This window comes from Hippocampus guttulatus, chromosome 1, assembly GCF_054856545.1.
Source record: "Hippocampus guttulatus isolate MCC_2025c chromosome 1, RoL_Hgut_1.0, whole genome shotgun sequence".
Taxonomy (NCBI): Eukaryota; Metazoa; Chordata; class Actinopteri; order Syngnathiformes; family Syngnathidae; genus Hippocampus; species Hippocampus guttulatus.
Genome location: NC_141261.1, coordinates 31,223,840 through 31,246,892, shown reverse-complemented (window position 1 = coordinate 31,246,892; position 23,053 = coordinate 31,223,840). Strand labels below are relative to the sequence as shown.

General features: G+C 46.2%; 1 protein-coding gene across 5 annotated transcripts; it reads left to right on the top strand.

Moving 5' to 3' along the window:
• Positions 1-5,864: 5,864 nt before the first annotated feature.
• On the top strand, positions 5,865-22,746 carry LOC147211349 (uncharacterized). 5 transcript variants are annotated; one of them, XR_015100479.1, is made up of 3 exons: positions 5,865-6,982; positions 21,454-22,407; positions 22,477-22,746. XR_015100479.1 is itself a non-coding variant. In XM_086107168.1 (3 exons), exons 1-2 carry the CDS (start codon positions 12,862-12,864, stop codon positions 21,999-22,001), a joined length of 594 nt encoding a protein of 197 aa, XP_085963294.1. In that variant the 5' UTR covers positions 12,837-12,861; the 3' UTR covers positions 22,002-22,407; positions 22,477-22,746. The 5 variants fall into 5 exon arrangements, 1 of the variants encoding a protein (XP_085963294.1); XM_086107168.1 differs by lacking the exon at positions 5,865-6,982 and adding an exon at positions 12,837-12,907; XR_015100461.1 differs by lacking the exon at positions 5,865-6,982 and having other exon boundaries at positions 21,346-21,665; positions 21,829-22,407.
• The last annotated feature ends 307 nt before the right edge of the window (positions 22,747-23,053 follow it).

The window sequence follows — 23,053 nt, the reverse complement described above, 5'->3', positions numbered from 1 at the left end:
TCTTTTCATTTGGCCATGCAGGCCTGGAGGAAATTGACTTGAGTATGTCATGCTAATTGTTTTGTGTCCATTCATCTGTTTTTCTGCCATGTAATTTTGAAGGTGTCCCTGACTCTGCAAGGACCACTCAACATCTGAACAGCGATCAGATGATTTAAGTTTGTTCATGATGAAATGTCGGGCAAACCAGACAGTTGTCAAAGTTTCAAAATGAAGGCAACATTCACACACACACACACACGCACACACAGATGCTACACTATCCACACCAGGTGAGAGAGCCTTGCAAGTATGTAATAATAAAAAAAAACTATGAAACTGAATGCCAGAATGGAATGTTTGGATGTGTGGTTAATGAGAATGAATCCCCCTATTTTCAGGAAAATTCTTAACATTTTCACAACGATAAGGCATTTCTTTTGACCATAAATATTATTACGGGCGGCACGATGGTCAACTGGTTAGCACATTGGCCTCACAGTGCAGAGGTGCAGGGTTCAATTCTGACTGCATATTCTCATCGTGCCTGTGTGGGTTTTCTCCAGGTACTCTGGTTTCCTCCCACATTCCAAAAACATGCATGCCACGTTAATGGAACACTCTAATTGTCCCTCGGTATGATTGTGAGCGTGAATGTTTGTTTGTCTATGTGTCCCCCGCCAACTGCCCGAAGACAGCTGGGATAGGCTCCAGCACGCCCGCGACCCCTGTACTGATAAGCAAATTAGGAAATGGATGGATGTTCTTACTACGGGTTTTGATGATTACATGAATGCATTTAGAATTGAGGAAGATTTGTTACTGTTATTGGTGTGTCTGGCCTAATGTTATGGTTGGCACGATGGTCAGTTTTTCCATGAAAATGATGAAAGAATCGGGACCTACAGTTGTTTTATAAGAGCTGTCTAATAATACAATATACAAATAAATAAATCATCGATCGAGTCAAAGTGTTTTACTTAAAGAGTTTTAACATTAGCAATACTTTGCTGATTTCAGTCCCTCCATCGAGCCAAGCACCCCTAACCGTATCATCAAGTCTTGTGTGGCCAAAGAACAATATTTAACCGCAGCCTGCATGTCTCTCTGATATTCCTTTTAACGGGACAAAGGCAGCCTGTCTTTTAAGTCCACGCCGTGGGTGAGGACATTTAATCTTTACCCATGTCTCGTCCTTTAATCAGCCAGCGAAGTTGCAGCATGCTGCGCTATTTGTACATGACGCTGACAACAGAGCCCACTTGGCTGATTGTCTGCGCCATCTGCCGCAGGCTAGTGTGGCCAGATTGGAGACACTTCCTGTGAATTCCCCACATGCCCAGTCAGGGTGACTCGGTCCACCACCAAATTACTCTTTTCTTTGGTGTTTAAGAAGGCTTTTTTTTTTATTTGTTTGTTTCCCCACTCTGCTCCAGGCAATCCAAAGACTCTATACTGCAACGCATTTGCTGTAAAACTGGGGAAAAAAACACCCTGTAATATTCAGTCTGTTATTATCCAGTATATAATGGTTAGAAACAATGTCCGATGGAGCAAAAAAATAAAACTTTTATAGTAAACAGTGTTGCATTATGGAAAGAGGAGCAAAAAGAGAGGGGAGACTACTCTCGTGGTCACTATAGTTTTCTTGACTGCACAGGAAGAGTTTTTCCGTCAGCCACCACTGGACAACTTCAGCTCGACAACTGGCCCCTGGATCTATCCTGCCAGTTGGGTAAGTCACTATTTTCTCCACCTAACAATGTCATGTGGATATTACATATAGTGCCTTCTGCGGTGGTCAGATAGAACTGTCAAATTTCTAACCATGTTAAAATATATATAAGCGCAAACTGCCAGCTGTATAATATACAGAAAAAATCTGAATAACTTTACGGTGCAATTGTTTCACTGTAGTTTGGGTTTGAGCAATAGACATGTTATGATCATGAGTAACAATTGATAAAATCATGGACATTTGCCAAATTTTCTTTAACATTGCATTATATTTGCTATTAGGACCCTTCCATGTGATGGCAACAGAGAAAGTGTCTAACATAGGTGTGGGAGTAAAACCGGGACACTAATAATGTTTTGACTGTTTCGAAACACACGAGTGACCACTTATGAAGGGAACAGGGGAAAAACATAACGACGACCCAATATGCTCGAACACCTTGATTACAACAACATATTACAACACTTTACCTCTTAGTGGAGTAATGCTCTCGAAATCGACTTCCTTAGTCCAACACACGAATGAAATGACAAATTAATAAATGAAAGATAGTTATGGCAGAAGTCCTCGTACACGCGGATAAATTAAGTGGCTCAAGGAATGAATTGATGATGGCTATGGAAGTGAACGAACACGATGAACAAAACAACAGACAGCAGTACAAACACAGCGGTGTTGGGACTGGCTGACACACACCACACCACATGACACAACACAGGCGGCCAGCTCTGAAGGCAACAGAATCCTTTTAAAGCTACGATGGTTAACCAGTGCAAGTGGTGGCACCCCTAAAACCAATTCACAAATCAGGTCACTGTACCCTGGACTGAACTGATTGCTCGTTTAAGTCAGGGACAAGGGCTTCCAGTTTGGGATGTCCTGATCCAATCACGGGATTGGAAATCTGGGCCAATCACATGATTTTCAGCTGATCCAGTACAGAGTGAAAAAGATGGGTTTCATTATTTTCTGAACACCCTAAAGATCACAAAGCTACAAAAAAAAAGTGATGTAGTACGTGTGACACGTAGAGCGTGACAGACAGGTTAGCAATTGTGACAGTCCAAATGAGATAACTTCAAATAGAAAAGTTTATTCATTCATTCGTTCATTCATTTTCCGAACCGCTAAATCCACACTAGGGTCGCGGGGGGTGCTGGAGCCTATCCCAGCCGTCGTCGGGCACTAGGCGGGGGACACCCTGAACCGGTTGCCAGCCAATCGCAGGTAGAAGTTTAGTGAGTGTGCATTATTTTGGTGACAAGCAAGCTTGTCCCCCACAGGTTGCATTTAACAAGGCCATAAATCAAGAGTGTTGTTTCTAAATGAGAGATGTCATGCACTAACCCACAACTACGAAGATGAGTGTTCTCTTCATTTTAAACTGCACAAGCCTGTAAATATCAACCATTACCAATAGTTAAATCAAATGTATCAAACAGAGGAACCACTCATTCCATGGTAACACTTACAGTATATGGGCCATTCAACCATTTGCGTCCCCATGCAATTACATGAAATACATTTTTATAAAGCGGCTGGCGCTTTGATATGTATTGTGTTTAAAGTTATCATTCAACTAACAAAAATGTCATGGATTTCATACCTGTATTTGCTAATTGTATACTACTTTGTAAAGATCTGCTATGAGTTAATGAATATAAATACATGAAACAACATATACGGCAGTGGTCCTCAACTAGAAATGCTGTAGGTCCACTTTTTGTTTTGTTTTTTTAAAAGACCAAGGCCCGGTCCCATGCACGGCGGTCATGGGGATCAGGGCTATATGCCCATTTAGTATGGTCAAGCCAAGCTTCTACAAATCAACACTCCTCACAACCAACCAATAATGGGGTGCATGAAAATAACAATTATTCACTTTGCCAGTACACAGCAAATAATGAGAGGTATTGTGTTGAGGCACAGGAACTCCTTTATTGTGTTAAGTTGTGCCTGCTTGATAATAGAAATAGCCCTTTGAGGGAAATAAGACATTTTACTTTAACTTTGTTAAACAGTAGTTGTCTTTTCCCCCTTAATTTAACAAAAACAAAACAAAATACTCATTTTACCAAAATAAATACTAAACATGAAAACAAAAATATCCTTTTCATTTGTACAATTCCCCTTTTCACATCCCCTCCGAAATCACTGAAAAATATATCAGAAGAGGAGTTAAGAACCATTTTAAATACTGACACAACGGAGCACAGGAATGTGCAGTGCTGTTCTTCCACTAAAGGTGAATGCAATGTCTGAGGCATGCAAATATTATTTGAGGACGCCATTGGGTTCTGCTGTTATACAGCTGAAAATATCCCCGGGTAGACGGGAGCAAAACTGCACACAATCGAAACATCCCGCGATTCGGCTTGTCTAATTGTCTGTGTGCGGCTCTCCTGGGCTGAAGCTGTGAGCACACTGTGGCGTCGCGCATGCGTCTGTTTCCTGACACAATCATCCATTTTGAATGCGTGTGTATTGGGATTGACGCGTGCTGACGCTTATGGATATGCACACCTTAAGTTCAGAGGAGCCAATGAGCGCATCGTATATGCTGACGCTTATTTATGGGCACACCTTAAGTTCAGAGGAGCCAATCAGCACATCGTATATGCTGACGCTTATTTATGGCACACCTTAAGTTCAGAGGAGCCAATCAGTGCATCGTTATCGCCGACATGCCCTGCTCAGCCAGGGTCTCCAGTTAATCAAACATTATACACACACAGTCGCGCTGCTGCGGTCCTTTGCAATGCATCTGTTAGTGCACGCAAAGAATACAACGGATAATTTTAACAAGCGATCGTGGTAATGCGCAGATTATAGTCCAAAAATATAAAATGTATAACGTAAAAATCCCTTTATAATTTAATATTTTATACAATTTGCCGAGGGTCCGGACAGAGGAGGTCGGCGGTCCGGTCGTGGATCGCGGTCCGCCAGTTGAGGAAGGCTGATATACGGTAAAATACACACATATATGTATGCATAATTCTAAATTAATTTGAGAATAAACAGATGCACGCTCCCTTTTTCTTATTCTTATTGGATCAGGAGTCTGTATTGGCCGATACTTAAAACCAAATTTGACAAAGTTTTATCCAATCCAATCCAATCCAAATCCTGACTCGGATGGCAGAAACGTGTGATCGGGCCACCCCTACTGCCAATCAGGAAGGAGCAGGTGGACATCTCCGGCACACAATAAAGATTAACCCTAACACAATGGCCAAGAAATAATGTATTGTGGGCTGAAAGATTTTCTTTAACTTTTCAAAGTCATTCAGTGGGTCAAGGGCAACTGGCAGGCTGAATCCTGCTCCATTGTGGCATAGGGTAGAATCCAATCGAAGTTGCCTATACAATAGTCCCTCGTTTATCGTGGTTAATGGGGACCAAAATTACCCGCGATAAACGAAAATCCGCGAAGTAGCGACCAATAAACATATACAGGTATTTTTATTTATTTTTTAAGTCCGCAAACGGTCCGCGAGAAGCTGCAAAACAACAGCGTGTCACATCGAGCACTGGTCCCCAACCGCCGGTCCGCGGACCGGTACCGGTCCGCAGGGCATTTGGTACCAAGCCGCACAGAGAGAACTTGCCTTAATTCCGTTTTATTTATTTCGGAATACGAAAGATGTTTTATTTAATTACCGGATTCTCCGTTACATCCGTCTGTGTCACGCTTGACACACGTCAAGCCACGCTTCTGCGTCACATGACCGATTACGCTAAAAACACAATGAGTAAACAAAACTGCTGGAGATCGCAAATGACGGCGACCTTAAAAGTACGTTCGAGCCAACTGGATTAAAGTTATGGCTGAATATTCTGAGATCGCCACAATAGCACTGTTGCTATTTCAGACATGCTCCCTGTATGAGGCGGGGTTTTCTGCAGCAACGGTGACTAAAACAAAATTACGAAGTGTGTGTTTTTTTTATTTATTTACAATTTAGTTGATGTGTTGTTATGATTCAAAATTAATAACTGACTTACAGCTCTCATACACACTGTAAATTGGAAAAAGAACATGCACTTTGTATTTTGTTATGTTGTGACAATATATTTGTAAAAGAAAAGTATGAGGTTTGTGATGATTTCAGTCAGAATTGCAAAATTATTAAAAATCCGACATAATTGAAAACATTGACATACTGTTCGGTGACAACTATTTGGTCTTCAGTTTGTTGAATTCAGAGAGCGAGACAGATTTCAGATCCTCAAAACGCAACATTTAAGTTATTCGATTCAATTCACTGTATGAAACAATACTTCTACTGCACCGGAGGTTGTTTGCAGTCAGTAGTATGCAACAGCAGCTTGCGATCAGAGCTCTTGTGTCTTTTATTGTTATTGTGTGAACAAAATTTCTCCAAACGGAAGACAGATGGGATTGTTTTTAGCAAAAAAATCGAACAATGTCACAGCAAAACAAATGATTCACAATCTACCTCACCATTGTCCTTATTCCATTGACAGCAGATGTTGTGAGCGGCGTCTTTCAGACTAATGCCAAGCCCCAGCATGAGTCAGCGGACACTCGGCCATGTGGCACTCACCGCCGGAGCACAGAACCAGTGAATGAAATGTGCAATATAAAAGTTTCCCCTTCAAGAGGAGCGAGTCCTTAGTACAGCCACCTGAGCGCAAAGGAGGAAAGACGCTTAAGTCTCTGGGAGAATGCGCATACTGACAGATTTGTCAGGGAAAGCCCTCATTTCAGTGTTGCACCACCCAGACTGGCACACTTAAGTCAATGGGAGAGCCTACGCAGCCAAAAAAGTGTATAGCAGTGTGCCTTTTTTGACTAAAGTACGCAGGAGTGTCGAGTCAAAATTCTGAATGCATTACCTTGTGATTCATATGATATGATCAGTAACACTAAATATCCATCCATCCATTTTCTAATCAGCTTATCCTCACAAGGGTTGCGGGGCATGCTGGAGTGTATCCCAGCTGTCTTGGGGCAGTAGGTGGGGGACACCCTGAACTGGTTGCCAGCCAATTGTGGGACACACATAGACGAACAACCATTCACACTCACACCTAGGGAAAATTTTGTGTTTTCTATTAACCTGCCATGTGTGTTTTTCGGAATGTGGGAGGAAACCGAGTCCCCGGAAAGAACCCACGCAGGCACGGGGAGAATATGCAAACTCCACACTGGAAGGCCGGAGCCGGAATCGAACCCTGCACCTCTGCACTGTGAGGTTGACAAGCTAAACAGTCAACCACCGGGCCGCCCAACACTAAGTATGTAACACACAAATATTAAACACATTGGCATGCGTGCGCATGCCAATAGCCTCCTCTGTTGTACTATGCAACAATTTCACGCACAGATTGCATTGTTGTTACTCTATGTTTTTTATGAGGAATTGTACAATCTGAGGCTCCTTGCACATTTAAAAAAAAAACATTCTCTTTTTCCAACTTTCAGAGGTTCCGTGAATGCATGTATGAACAGAGATGCCTATGCCTCCAACAGATTAAGCACCGTGGATTTAAAGTTTTGTATTTGAGAAAAAAAATTGTGACCTTGACAAATCAATGGGCTTGGGTATTTATTACACAAATCGACTGTTCTTTACCAGTGGAAGTTTGAAATATATCCGAATTACATTATATTGAACAGCTGCCTATTTGTTCATCCAATCTTTGTTTATATTTATGGTATAAAAAAAAAGAAAGAAATAAACATGACCCACACTGTTGTCCACCATCAGAACATATTCATTTATACAGCCCACCAAAGATGCACCCCTCATTAACCAAAGTTGAATTCACACCTTAATAAGACAAGGAAGTATTTAAGCGGCACTCAAAAGCAATGCACCTGCACTGTGGAGGTCACTTTCAGCACCGTAATAAATGTCGCCTCAAAGTGAAGTGTGCGATAAAAGCGTACGGTAGCTTTAAGTGGTCTGTCAGAAGCCGATGCAGCTTATAGGTCACTTGCAGGGGAAGTAAGTCAGGAAAATAAGATGACAAAGTCTGCCGACACATTCAACTGTTTAGTCCCACAAAACACTGAATTTTCAAGTGGAATGTGAGTTGTCAGAACGCTTTCTTTTATTCTCTTCGGTCACGGTCCGAACTGATGACAAATGGCTTGCTTTCTATCAGAGTTTCAGCCGCTTCTACGTATGTCATAGAGTGCACTATGAACCACTTAACTCTGTACCGTTTTAGAATTCCTACTCAAAAGGCTGTCAATGATTTTTATCTGGCCTTTTGGTGAGGAACCAATTTGATTCTTTTCTGCCATCAATTGTGCCTGAGGCTCATGATAACACAAAAATACATTCTACCAAGTACAACTGTTGAGTCTACAATTTTGCAAGTTTGCTTTGTTGGAGGCTACCCAAAAAGCAGACGGTCCAGAAATTAAGTTAAGCCCTTGGATTTGAGGAATCAGAATTTTACCCTCCACATCATCATGGAGTCAATAGAGTCCCTTGTATTACATTGCGTTGTGATTAATAATATTGGTAGAAAACAATCTAGATCAAGAGCTCTACAGAACAGATGAGTGCAATCAGCATTATTGCACATTAGGATATCCTTTATTTGTCCCGCAATAGGGACATTTACAGTCAGAGTTCAGAAAGGAAAACAGTGGGTAGGGAGAGGGGAAAAAAACCCACGCTCGAACTATCCTCTCCTGAGGATAATTTAAGTCCAGGATAAAAAAAGACCCAAGCACATAAATAAGCATATGACAGTTAAAACAAGTCACAAGACATAACATGTAATGAGAGGGCGGATGGATGGGAAGGGGGGGGGGGGGGGGCGCGACCGCGACGCAGCTTAACTGACAAGCTTGTGTATGTGTATGCGTGTACAGGTCATAGCTGCTTCGTCGAGGTCTGCTCATGAAGACAGTCCCGGCTTATCAGTCCATGGCCGAGAAGGAGGGGGGTGATGGTGGGGGCCCTAGATTCCATGCGTACTTCCATCCAGGGGAAAGGGCCAGATAGCGTTGTTTGTTTTGGAGGGACGGCCGTCAACAATTTCAGACAGCCTTGAGTCCGTGGCCTGTATCTCTTCACTGGCGCCGATTAGCCAAATCCGCAATCTCTTTCCGGAGCGCGGATTCCAACTTCTCCATGTTGTTGTCGATCGTACGGAGTCGCTCCAAAACCGCATCTATATTGCGGTTGAGCTCAGTCACCGCTTGAGTCTGAGTGTTGGACATTCGCGCCAAACCATCCAGAATGACCGGCAGCTTCTTCACTTCCAATAAAGCCACTCCCGTCGGTTGAATTTTGCGATAGAACAGAAAGCTGCCAACACCAAACAGCAGCATACCTGCTATCAAAAGGCCGATAATGTAGATGTCTTCCACATCCTCAACGGACAGTATTGCCAGGCACACCGTTCTCCACTTTCTCCATGGATCAAGGGCGTATCCGGCAGCAATGTCCCCGAGGGGCAAGCAGGCTTCCCACTGCCTGCTCTTTTCGTCAAATTTTTTTTTGTCGATTACATCGACAGACCAGCCAACTCATTCCATGGTTAGTTCTTCGGATGAAAATACGGTAGGAGGCTAGGAGAAAAGTTAGACAAAGACAGCACAAAGACTAAGTGGCGAGCAAGGAGAGGGTGGGGGTGAGGGCAGGAGCTGAGCAAAAAGCGTCTGCCTTCGTCGAGAGCCAAGCAGAAAGATTAAGCACACATCACAGAAAACATATGATTAAATAAATTGATTCATGATTATTATTATTGTTGTTATTATTATTATTGCAAAATAGAGTCAAATCAAATGCTGATATGTTCAATTGTAATTTACACCGAAAAGCTCATCTGAAATCCACTGGTTAAAGGACACTTTGATTCTCTCCTCTTTCATCTCAAACTGCTTCAAACAACAAAGCGTGTGACGGAAAAGTGGTTAGGACTGCACGACTGTCTGTGTTTTATGTTATGTGTTGTGTTTATTTATTTTACTTTATGTTAACTGTTTTGTTAAGTGCTTTGTTACAGCTGCCGCTGTTGTGAAAGCGCTATATAAATCAGCATGTATTGTATTGTATTGTATGAAATAAGCATTTGTTATATTTTAATAGAAAGTTCAAACTATTAAAAAGTCAAAATGATATTCAGAATGTAAAAGAAGCGAACCTAAGATAAGTAACTTCCTCTGTGCAACAAAATCATGCGGGTCACAAAGGCTGTCGTTGGGTCAAACACCCTCTTATCAGGATGCAGGTTTGATGACCGCTCTCTCGCCATCGCTCCTCTCTTCGTACATAAAGAGCAGCACTTCAAAAAGCCTCTTTTTGCATTTCAGGTCACGACAGTAGTTTCTTTTTCCTGTCAATTCATCTTGCATGGTCGCCAACCTACCAAAGAATTCATCAATGAAAACAACTCACTTTTATTTGTCCAAAGTTTGAGGACATTTGCAGTCAACTCATTAAAAAAACTGAAAAAGAGAGTCATCTTCAACCTGTATCACGTGTTCCATTTATCACGTATCAGGTGGCCAGGATCATCATTAGTGAGGTATTTAATGTCCCAACCAGACCAATGAAAAGGACCTGCTCCAAGATGTAAATTATAACTGTAATAAAGTTTTGTGCTGTCGTCAGGCAGTGGTTCTAGTTACAAGCCATTAGTGGCAACGCAGGGTGTAAAAGCACGGTGTCTCATGCTATAAAGTAATGAACCATGTCATACAGTGGGAGTTCAGCTTTACTTGCACACATGGGGCTCATTGTTCATAAACTTTTTTTTTTTTTACATGATGACTTGACAATGGCCACTCTATTGCATCATTAGTTTTATTTTGTCTGGAGAGGTAGCGCCGGTTCTCGGGGTCCTGTATGACCTTCAGGTGGCTTCTACTTGGTCCTTTAAACCAATAATTCACAAACTTTTACCGCCTGAGACCCAAATTATAAATATAATTATAATTATGAGCGGTCTCTCCTGAGGCCGTACACTTACAATCATTTGTTGGAAGACTTCAGAATGCACACAAGAATTATAAAGAACACAATAAGTGCCTAACCTGTGACTTGAAGCACAACACATGCTTTTTATATATATATTATTTAATCATCAAACATTGCATTTCATTCGTGTGGTTGTTGTTTTCAACAAATATATTCTGGGCTCAGTCATTGAAAGTGCAATGCTTTCGTGAAAAAAACAGATTCACACACACGCGCATGCACACACACACACGCACAGACACACACACATTGAAGACAGACGTGCGTGTGTGTGTTTGAATCAATACGATAATCCTCATTCTTCCAAAGCGAATGGGAAGGTGTATTACACCCAGAGGGCATGTGGGTGTTTAACACTTTCACTTTTCCTGGTTATAAAGTTCAACACACACACACTTTTTCCACTCTTCTTGTACACCTCAAAACAAAAGCAGCAAAGCCATTAGTATGACCCCTGACAACATTTTTTCAGCACTAAGTAACTTGAAAATGCAGAGGAGTGATAACTATATACATAAATACAAATATAAACAGAGGTGTGAAAGGTTTTCAGAGCAATGCTCTAAAGTCTTATTGCGGCAAGAGGAAAGGACATGTTGCGCCTTTTTTTTACATTACTGTGTGCAAGTGGGTAGGATAAATAAGGGACCACATTATCAGACTTTCAAACATGCCTCACCATTTGCAGAAGGGGGTATAGACATCACAATGGCAAGTAGGTTTGAAAATTCCTGCTTGCAGGTAATTTGGAGGATGGCCTCATGCTAAAAGAAAGCAGCGCATTGTATCAGCATCAACGTTTCACTTTGACAGCAATGTGCCTCGATTTGACCCACTAATCATTAACACAGTCAGCCTTGCTCCTTTCCTTGTATCTCTCTCTCTCTCTCCTTCTCTCTGCCCCCAACAGCTAAAATCCATATCCAAAGTAGTAAAACAGCTTTGTCCGCTATATGATTGCAAAGCCACGACTCTGTGAACATCATGCTGCTCTGATAATAGAACTATTATGTGTGCCTTATTATTTCCGCTATCTCGTCCATCTTCCCGGGGAGAGCCTTTACATTCCCCATGACGACTGTGTGATGTACACAGAAAGATTACAAGCTTTCCTTCGACCATGACATTTAACTGCATCTCAACTTTCCCATCGCTTGTGCTCTCAATGGATGTCAGGTGTCTCAAGGAGGACCGCCGCAGTCTGGAGCACAACCAGCGAAGTTCTACTGAATTTTTGAGGTGCACAAGGAGCGTCACTTAGCCTGGCTGCACTCTCAAGGGTGGTTTAACTTGAGTAGAACATACTTGGATTGCCAGCTTTAGCTGCTCTAAATCCATTCAATTACCTAGACCAGTTACTAAGTGCTCGGATCTATGCGGTGGAGGCTATCCAATGGAGGGCGTGGTTTGTGCTGCACTCAGTTCTTTAGATTGCTCGGCTGAGGTGTGGTCTGATTTTTAACTGGATTGACACCCCCATAGCTGTGTTGACAATCGAAGTGAACCTCCTCATTGCTGTCTTAAGCAAGAACCATCGATTTGTAACGGGTTCCGCACAGATTTTAGGTGCTCAACCCCTTCAAATGGTCAGGGTTCCCTGTATTGCCAGTACAAACCTTGAGGTTTTTACATTATCCAAGGGATGAATCACTTGTTAATCACAAGACTGCCACATGGAGCCAAAAAAACATTTCTGCTCACATTTAAATTTGAAATTCAGAGTCTTTGATGATCATAACATGCTTTTGAGACGGTGGGAGGAAGCAGAAGTATTTGCACGCAAACATAAACAGACATACAAACAACACTGATTGTATTGTCATAAATTAACAGTAAACCCATAATCAGGTCAAATATTTTAATTTTGAGTTAAACAGGAACATTGCTAGTACAGAATTGGGCTTTTTAGAGTTGACTTTCACCCAGCTGCCCCATACTAACCACTGACATTTCACCATTGACCCATGATTCATAGGTGACGAGTTTAAGGTTTGTGTGGTCTGCCTTCCACTTTAAGTCAGTTGGGATAAGGTCTGGTGGTATTGCAAAAACATATAATAGGAATAGTGGTAAACCTGTGGCGTATCCTCCATTATCAACCCATTCATCCAGAGTTGCGTCCCGGAGGCAGGAGCTTCAGCAGGGAAGCCCAAACTTCTCTCCCTGGCCACGATGTTCATCTTTTCCGGTAGAATCCCAAAGTGTTCCCAGGTCTGCGGTGAGATATAAGTCATTTCTTTATCTGAATTTTCGTTGGTGACTATGTCCCTGTGATCTTGTGAAATGTCATCAGTCACAGCACAAGTACTGTTGAAATTGAAAATATGTCTAAACCAAGAACACACGGAATACCCAGAATTCCTTTCAGCTTGCTGAAACCAAGGAGTCGGGGTAGAGCTAACAAGTACACAGCCATTTTCAATTCACTTACTTACTTTGAACGCTCTTGCGTTATGCTTCTATGGAGACCACACTGAGCGCGCTTAGTGTTCTTCATACCGTATTTTCACGATCATATGGCACACTTAAAAGTCTTAAATTTTCTCCAAAATGGACGGAGCACCTAATAATGTGGGCCATCTTGTGTATGTACCGAGTTCCAAAATCTGTGACTTCCATGAGTGCTGCCCTTGACTGATTGATGTTGTGCCGACACACTGCTTATACAAAGGAAAGGCGTACGAAACTGAGGACAGCATAAGGACGTTAAAGTGGGAAGCTTGGGTGTTAAAGAGGATGCTAAAGGCACACCCCCAGTTGGTGTGAAAAGTGCCAGCATGCATTATGCTAAACAACATCAGGTTGGCGAAGGACCACCCAAAATGGCGCTTGCGAAGTTTAAACTGCAGTTTTAAACTGCAAGCTATTAGTTACATGGAGGATCATGGGAATCGAGCAGCAACGAGAGAATTCAAGATCACCTCATACATGGTGCTTTGTGCTTTCGTTTTATGAAACTGCGCCATCTATCCATCCGGGCAAGGATGACTGTGGGGCAGCAACATCTGGCTGATTAAACTGGCCTTCTTCCTCTCCTACTGCAGTAAAAAGTTCTGCCTTGCATTAAACAAAGACACTTTCTTGGAGAGTTTAGTCCTTTATTCTCCCACTGTGCTGGCCTCACTCGGCTTCCATTACCGGCTGACTGACTCAGCCGATCCCCACATTCCTCACGTATGCACTATGGCAAGTGATGAGGGCCAAGCATACTTTGCATTTGAAAATACGACAAAAAGATTGACAACAAGCACATCCAGCCCTACCACAGCACCAACAGGGACAAGCTGCCGCTCACTGTCGACATCCCGGTGAACCACACCGTAGAGAAGAAAAAGACCAGCACTGTGTTTTTCTTTCTTTCTTTCATTGGGACAGTGTACATTAATCAACACGGGATTAAACTGTGTAAATGTGCCTGACTTAGCATCAATGCTAGTTTTCAGCCATCATCCCAAGGCAGGTTTCTAAAATAGCACAGTGAGACACATAAAACTTTAAGACCACAATGACAGAAATAAAAACCAAATAGGTAATGAAAGAAACAATACAAACAGTTGCAGCTTTTACTTTTGTGCTTGGTTGCCAGGGTAATGGACAGAAACTGCCCAGATGCTGCCTAAAACAAAAGTTTCCAGCCGAAGTCATTATTAAGTTCAATCAGAAGGGCTAGATGGATGAGGAGAAAATGAAAGAGTGGCTGAGTGAGGTGTACATAAAGAGACTGTATGGGTTTTTTTTCCACACTTCACTGTTGATCAGTGACTCCATGTTCAGCCATCTCAGAGCCGCTGTGAAAAACAAAGCTCAGCAGTCTGCAATTGCAACTTGTGATCAGAGCTGTTGCGCTCCATCTTTTATCGTCATTATTCTCATTCAGAATTTGCTTCGTGTACAATTCACCGAGGGCACGGGCAAAGAATAGGAATCTAGGAGGGCCCAGGGAAGTACTTTAAAACGGTACGTGTGAGCTACGATAGTTAACAGGCTGCAAAAGTGCATCACATGCCTCAGTTTCAGGTTGTTTCTCATCATGGGTGTGTGTGTGTGCGCGCGCGTCCCGGTAAGGGTAGATCCCGGGAGGTTAGTTGATTGAAAAGTAGATCTTCGGTCCAAAAAGTTTTGGCACCCCTGACTTAGAATTTCATGGCTCATATGAGACAAGCAAGTCAGTCAGGATCAAACAGGTTGCCTCAGAGCCAGGGCAAGGCTGGATGTAACAGTGCGGGCTTCCGACTGTGGCGGTGGGCGGCTCAGCAACAGGCCGGGCATGCCCAGGCGTGCACACATACTCGCCCGCGGCCCCTGCCATGGTCGCTGCAATCTGTGTGGCTGCTACTGGGGCTTGCTGGCCCCACTCGGAGTGGGTGAGAAGGTGGCACTCGCTGGATATCCGCCACAGACTTAGGGGACATCTCCCCTCCGTCAATGGGCGTGCGAGGAAGGGATATCGACACGGGGCATCTCAGCGTCACTGTAGAATGGGCGCTGCGAGCACTATGACTAGTTATAATTCCGTTAAATGAAAATTAGACAAAAATATTTTCGTCAACGTGCATTTTTCATTTTTCACCAGATGAAAACCAGACTAGACGAGACTAAACCTCTATGACTAAATAATAACTAAATCAGGATGCATTGCAATGAAAATTGCAATAAATAAAAACGGACTAAAATCTTCTGACCTTTTAGTTCATGAGCCAAATGTAGACAAAATTCACATTAACGATGACATCACAGGTTGTAGCAGCTGTTTTCAGTGCACATGAACTTCAGGACTTGAAGGTCTGCCCACATGCCTTTCTGCTGACCCATCCATCCATCCATTTTCTAATCCGTTTATCTTCACAAGGGTCGCGGGTGTGCTGGAGCCCATCCCAGCTGTCTTCGGGCAGTAGGTGGGTGACACCCCGAACTGGTTGCCAGCCAATCACAGGGCACACATAGACGAGCAACCAATCACTTTCAATCACACTTCGGGACAATTTAGTCTTCCGGAGAAGCATAAGGTTGACAGTGTTCTCAGGAGAGTAAGATTCACTGTAGAGAGGGGACGACAATCAATGTGAATGGAATGTGCCAGTAAGCCGTTGATGCAGTGAGACCGTTGAAGATCCATCCATCATCTACCGCTTATCCGGGGCCGGGTCGCGGGGGCAAAAGCTTTAGCAGGGAAGCCCAGACTTCCCTCTCCCTAGCTACTTCTTCCAGCTCTCCCCGGGGGATCCCGAGACGTTCCCAGGCCAGCTGGGTGACATAGTCTCTCCAGCGTGTCCTGGGTCTTCCTCGGGGTCTCCTCCCGGTGGGACATGCCCGGAACACCTCACCAGGGAGGCGCTCAGGGGGCAACTGAATCAGATGCCCAAGCCACCTCATCTGGCTCCTCTCGATGTGGAGGAGAAGCGGCTCCACTCTGAGCCCCTCCCGGATGACCGAGCTTCTCACCTTATCTCTAAGGGAGAGCCCGGACACCCTGCGGAGAAAACTCATTTCGGCCGCTTGTAACCGGGATCTCGTTCTTTCGGTCACGACCCATAGCTCGTGACCATAGATGAGGGTTGGAACGTAGATCGACCGGTAAATTGAGAGCTTCGCCCTTTGGCTCAGCTCCTTCTTCACCACGACAGACCGATACAACGTCCGCATCACAGCAGACGCTGCACCGATCCGCCTGTCGATCTCCCGCTCCCTCCTGCCCCCACTCGTGAACAAGACCCCAAGATACTTGAACTCCTCCACTTGGGGCAAGATCTCCTCCCCGACCTGGAGGGGGGACTCCACCCTTTTCCGACTGAGGACCATGGTTTCAGATTTGGAGGTGCTGATCTTCATCCCAACCGCTTCACACTCGGCTGCGAAACGCTCCAGTGAGAGTTGGAGAGACCCGTTTGAAGGAGCCAACAGCACCACATCATCTGCAAAAAGCAGGGATGCAATACTGAGGCCCCCAAAACGGATCCCCTCAACGCTTCGGCTGCGCCTAGAAATTCTGTCCATAAAGGTTATGAACAGAATCGGCGACAAAGGGCAGCCTTGGCGGAGTCCTACCCGCACTGGAAACGATTCCGACTTACTGCCGGCAATGCGAACCAAACTCTGACATCGGTGGTATAGTGACCGAACAGCCCGTATCAGGGGGTTCGGTACCCCATACCCACGAAGCACCCCCCACAGAACTCCCCGAGGGACACGGTCAAACGCCTTCTCCAAGTCCACAAAACACATGTAGACTGGTTGGGCGAATTCCCACATACCCTCGAGGACCCTGCTAAGGGTGTAGAGCTGGTCCACTGTTCCACGGCCGGGACGAAAACCACACTGCTCCTCCTCAATCTGAGGCTCGACTTCCTGACGGACCCTCCTCTCCAGCACCCCTGAATAGACCTTACCAGGGAGGCTGAGGAGTGTGATCCCTCTGTAGTTGGAACACACCCTCCGGTCCCCCTTTTTAAAAAGAGGGACTACCACCCCGGTCTGCCAATCCAGAGGCACTCTCCCTGTTGACCACGCGATGTTGCAGAGGCGTGTCAACCAGGACAGCCCCACAACATCCAGAGCCTTGAGGAACTCCGGGCAGATCTCATCCACCCCCGGGGCCTTGCCACCGAGGAGCTTTTTAACCACATCGGTGACTTCAACCACAGAGATAGGAGAGCCCACCTCAGAGTCCCCAGGCTCTGCTTCCTCCAAGGAAGGCGTGTTGGTGGAGTTGAGGAGGTCTTCGAAGTACTCTGCCCACCGATTCACAACGTCCCGAGTCGAAGTCAGCAGCGCCCCATCCCCACTGTACACAGTGTTAGTGGTGCACTGCTTCCCCCTCCTGAGACGTCGGATGGTGGACCAGAATTTCCTCGAAGCCGTCCGGAAGTCGGCGTCCATGGCCTCACCGAACTCTTCCCACGCTCGGGTTTTTGCCTCGGCGACCACCGAAGCTGCCTTCCGCTTGGCCAGTCGATACCCGTCAGCTGCCTCTGGGGTCCCACAGGCCATAAAGGCTCGATAGGACTCCTTCTTCAGCTTGACGGCATCCCTTACTGCTGGTGTCCACCAGCGAGTACGGGGGTTGCCGCCACGACAGGCACCAACCACCTTACGGCCACAACTCAGATTGGCCGCCTCAACAATAGAGGCACGGAACATGGTCCACTCGGGCTCAATGTCCCCCGCCTCCCCCGGAACATGGGAAAAGCTCTGTCGGAGGTGGGAGTTGAAACTCCTTCTGACAGGGGATTCCGCCAGACGCTCCCAACAAACCCTCACAATACGTTTGGGTCTGCCAGGACGGACCGGCATCTTCCCCCACCATCGGAGCCTACTCACCACCAGGTGGTGATCAGTTGACAGCTCCGCCCCTCTCTTCACCCGAGTGTCCAGAACATGCGGCCGCAAATCCGATGATACAACTACAAAGTCGATCATCGAACTGCGGCCTAGGGTGTCCTGGTGCCAAGTGCACATATGGACACCCTTATGCTTGAACAAGGTGTTCGTTATGGACAATCCGTGACGAGCACAGAAGTCCAATAACAAAACACCACTCGAGTTCTGATCGGGGGGGGCCGTTCCTCCCAATCACGCCCCTCCAGGTCTCACTGTCATTGCCCACGTGAGCATTGAAGTCCCCCAGCAGAACAAGGGAGTCCCCAGCAGGAGTACTCTCCAGCACACCCTCCAAGGACTCCAAAAAGGGTGGGTATGCTGAGCTGCTGTTTGGTGCATATGCACAAACAACAGTCAGGACCCGTCCGCCCACCCGAAGGCGGAGGGAGGCAACCCTCTCGTCTACCGGTGTGAACCCCAATGTACAGGCACTGAGCCGGGGGGCAATGAGTATGCCCACACCTGCTCTGCGCCTCTCACCTTGAGCAACTCCAGAGTGGAAGAGAGTCCAACCCCTCTCGAGAGAACTGGTACCAGAACCCAGGCTGTGTGTGGAGGCAAGTCCGACTATATCCAGTCGGAAATTCTCTGCCTCACACACCAGCTCGGGCTCCTTCCCTGCCAGAGAGGTGACATTCCATGTCCCAAGAGCTAGCTTCTGCAGCCGAGGATCGGACCGCCAGGGTCCCCGCCTTTGGCTGCCGCCCAGCTCACATTGCACCCGACCCCTTTGGCCCCTCTCATGGGTGGTGAGTCCATGGGAAGGGGGACCCACGTTGCCTCTTCGGGCTGTGCCCGGCCGGGCCTCATGGGTGTAGGCCCGGCCACCAGGCGCTTGCCAACGAGCCCCACCTCCAGGCCTGGCTCCAGAGGGGGGGCCCCGGTGACCCGCGTCCGGGCAAGGGAAACCTTGGTCCATATATTTTTGTCATCATAAGGGGTCTTTGAGCCGTGCTTTGTCTGGCCCCTCACCTAGAACCTGTTTGCCATGGGTGACCCTGCCAGGGGCATAAAGCCCCAGACAACTTAGCTCCTAGGATCATTGGGACACACAAACCCCTCCACCACGGTAAGGTGACGACTCACGGAGGGGGACCGTTGAAGAGTTGGGGAATATTGATGGTGCACAATGGTGTCCTGCATCAGGTGGAACTGTCACAAAGAAGAAAACATATCTAAATGATTTCCCTACTTTATTGCACTGCAGGGTACTGGAAGGTGTCCATGTTGAGGCTGGCAACAAAGGGTAACAACAATGGATGCGAGTGAGCCACATTTAACAAAATATGATACGATAAAATATTATAATAATATGAGTCAATTTAATAAGATGAAACGCACTAGGAAGACCCCTTGAGAGAAGTGGGTTCTCCTTAAAACCCAGCCAGGCTGGTCAATGCGGAAATTAAAAAATTCTACTAAGGTATAATATCCATGGGTAGAGCATTCCAGAGCACCGGAGCCTGGATAGAAATCACTCTAGAACCCACGGACTTATTTTTAACTCTCGGGATCACTAAAAGACCAGCATGTTGTGAAGATACTCAGGACAGAAGATAGGGTACCGCTAAATCAGGGGTCTCCAAGTGCGGTCCTCGTGCACCCCTATCCAGCCTGTTTTATTTATGTTACCAAGTTTCAACACACGTAATTCAAATAATCAACTCATCAGCCAGCTTTGCACAAGCCCGATAATGATCCTTTGGAAAAAGTGTGAGGAACAAGATAAAAAAGGCTGTATAGTGGATCCCGAGGACCAGACTTGGAGACCCCTGCACTAAAACAATGAGATAGGAGGGTGCTAAGCCATGTAATACGTTATAAGTAAGTAAGAAAACCTTGAAATCTCAACTCAAGTGGACTGGGAAGCAATGCAAGTTGGCTAGTATCGGGGTAGAATGCTCTAACTTTCTCATCCTAGCTGCAGCATTTTGTACGAACTGCAGACTAGACATAGGAAGACCAGAGAACATGTTACAATAGTTGAGGCAGGACAAACGCATGAATCATGACTTTGGCGTCACGAGCACATTCAATGGGAAGGATTTTAGCAATATTGCCAAGGTGGAAAATGCAGTTTTAGTAATATTCTGAATCTGCATTTGAAATAGGAGAGATGATTCAAATATAACAATGAGATTTTTTGCAGAGACTCTTGAGGGAAGAGGACAGACTCAGAGTGGACAGAGTCGTGAGTCTCAGACTCAGAGTCCTGAAATCGGTGCTGATGACAAGATTGGATCTTGAGGAATATTTTCCTTCAACTGTTTTGACTATTTTCTCACGCAGTTGTTCACAAAGAGGTGAACATCACCCCATCTTTGCTTCTAAATGACTGAGCAATTTAGGTAAGCTCCTTTTATACCCAATCATGGCACCCAACTGTTAGCCTGTTCACTTGTGGGATGTTCAAAATACATTTTTGGTGAGCATTACTCAACTCTTTTGTGTCTCTGTAATGTGTTCAATTAAATGTAGGTTGAGCATGACTTGTAAATCATTGGTTTACAAACAACCTTTCACACCCTAATCTACAATGTCACTGAGTGGGAAGTAATCCGATGCTGCCCGCACACAAGTCCAGAGAATGTGCCACTACACCATCAGTGACTACAGTGGAACTTTTCATATACAATTCAAGCCTCTTGCATTTTTATTTCTATTGTCCACACCGTTGCTGCATTTGTATCTTTGCACACATTCAAACTGTGAATGTGTGCAAAGATACACGGCCATCAAGATTTCAGTTTTTTTTTAATCTTATTCATTTCTTCATCTTATTTTGTTCTATTGTATTTTCACAAATCTAGGGATTTACTGGGCCAACCTAGAACCTTGGGTGTTGTATTTCATGCATTATCGGTCGGTGGAGGCCCTCGTTATCGAGGAATGCGGCCCCCAGGACAAGGCGACGGCTCCTGGTGCTTGTGTCTCCGATGACTGTGGAGGCCCAGTCTTCCCCGAAAGCCCCGCCCGCAGGATTGACAGAAGTGGGTTGGGGGGCCGGGCGGTTGCCGGGCCCTCTCCTTCCTCCGCGCTCGCCGGTCCTCCTCCGCAGCGACGCGTCGAGTCTCGAGGACCCGGACCCCGCCCCGCACAGCCCCACACCAGGCCGCCCGATCCGCGGCCAGGTCAGCCCACTGTGCCGGGGGAATCCGGCACCGCTGAAGATGACCCTTTAGCTGGTCTTTGAATCGTCTGTTCGGGCCACCACGGGGACGGGTGCCCTCCAGCAACTCCGCATAGAGGAGCTGCTTCGGGAGACGGTCGTTGCTCATCCGCTGCACGTGGCCGGCCCACCGCAGTTGGGCCAGGGTGATCATGGCCTCGATACTCGTGAGGCCAGCCCGGGTGAGGATCTCATTATTAGTCACTCTCTCCTCCCAGGAAACGTTGAGGAGAGATCGGAGTCGTCCTTGGTGGAACCTCTCGAGCCTCTTGATGCTGCTCCGATAGAGGGTCCAACATTCGGCGCCATAGAGAAGGGTCGGGAGGACGACAGACTTATACACCATGATCTTCGTGTTGGTGGAAATGGCGTGATTCCTGAAGACCCGATGACCGAGGCGTCCAAAGGCTGTGTGGGATGCCTAGATACGGTAAGTGAGGTCCTCCGTGAGGCCGGCGTCCTCCTGGATAATGCTGCCCAGGTAAGGGAACGCCGAGACCTGCTCGATGGGTTCGTCGTCTATGGTGATTTGGGGTGGACGATGGTTCAGGTGGAGGGTCTTTGTCTTTTTGGTGTTGACGGAGAGGCCAAAGGTCCTGTACGCCGCAGCGAAGCCGTCCGCGATGAGCTGGAGGCCCCCGGAGGAGTTGGAGACCGCAGCATTGTCATCAGCGTATTGGAGTTCGCTGACGGTCGTGACCATGGTCCCCCGCCTGCTCCTCAAACGGCTGAGGTTGAAGAGCGACCCTTCAGTTTGGTAGCGTAGAGTGATTCCGTGCTCCTGGACAGGGGTGATGTGGTGGATGAGCGCGGCGATGTAAAGGCAGAACAACGTCGGCGCCACCGTGCAGCCCTGTTTGACTCCGGTCCGAACCGGGAATGGGGGAGTCATTTCGCCCTGAGTCAGGACGCAACCCTTCATGCCGTCGTGAAACATCCGGATGAGGGATATGAATTTGGGGGGGCAGCCTTGACGTTCCAGCACTTTCCAGAGTGCTGCTCTGGGCACAGAATCAAACGCTTTGGCCAGATCATAAAAGATGGCGTGGAACTACCTCCGCTGCTCCCGGCACTTCTCCAGGAGCTGTCTGCCGCAGAACACCATGTCCGCGGTTCCCCTTCCTGGACGGAAGCCCGCCTGGGACTCCGGAAGAACCCGCTCAGCGAGACAGGTGAGTCGGTCGGCCAGTATACGACAGATGAGTTTTCCAGCAGTTGACAGCAGGGAAATTCCACGATAGTTTCCACAGTCGAGTTTGTCGCCCTTCTTGAATATCGTGACGATGACGGAGTCCTTCAGTTCCCCAGGCACCGTCTCCTCGACCCAGCATTGAAGGATGAAGGTGTGGAGGCGGGTGAGGAGATGTGCACCCCCAGCTTGTAAAAGTTCTACGGGGATGTCGTCGACTCCAGCAGCTTTGTTCTTCTTCATCCTCCTCAGGGCTCCGGAGATCTCCCGGAGAGTCGGCAGCTTTCATGCATTATAATATGGAAATGTATGTTGGTATGACAATAAAATTATTTGCATAAATCACATTCCAAATATTGAATAAAACAATATTTCTGTTATTCTGGCACAATGTGCAAAATGAGCTGTGTGGCAATTTTCCCTGGTTTGCAGACGTGCTGGGTGCTCCCTGTCAGCATATCAGCTTTTGCGTGGGAAATAAAGTCTGTGACCATTATAGCAGGTGGAAACCTTCAGTAAATCTGGTCCATCATGTCTGCCCACTTTAAATTAACCAACGTTTTGTATTGAAATTGAGTTGGAATGCTTCAAATTAAAACCTGGGAGACATTTGTGATGAAACCAGAGAT

Bases quoted from the DNA above. Each gene is read 5' to 3' on its own strand.
- LOC147211349 (XM_086107168.1), top strand. From the start codon at position 12,862: ATGTTCATCTTTTCCGGTAGAATCCCAAAGTGTTCCCAGGTCTGCG. The intron at 12,908-21,453 runs GTGAGATATAAG...CTCTCCTCCCAG, and splicing joins AAAGTGTTCCCAGGTCTGCG to GAAACGTTGAGGAGAGATCG.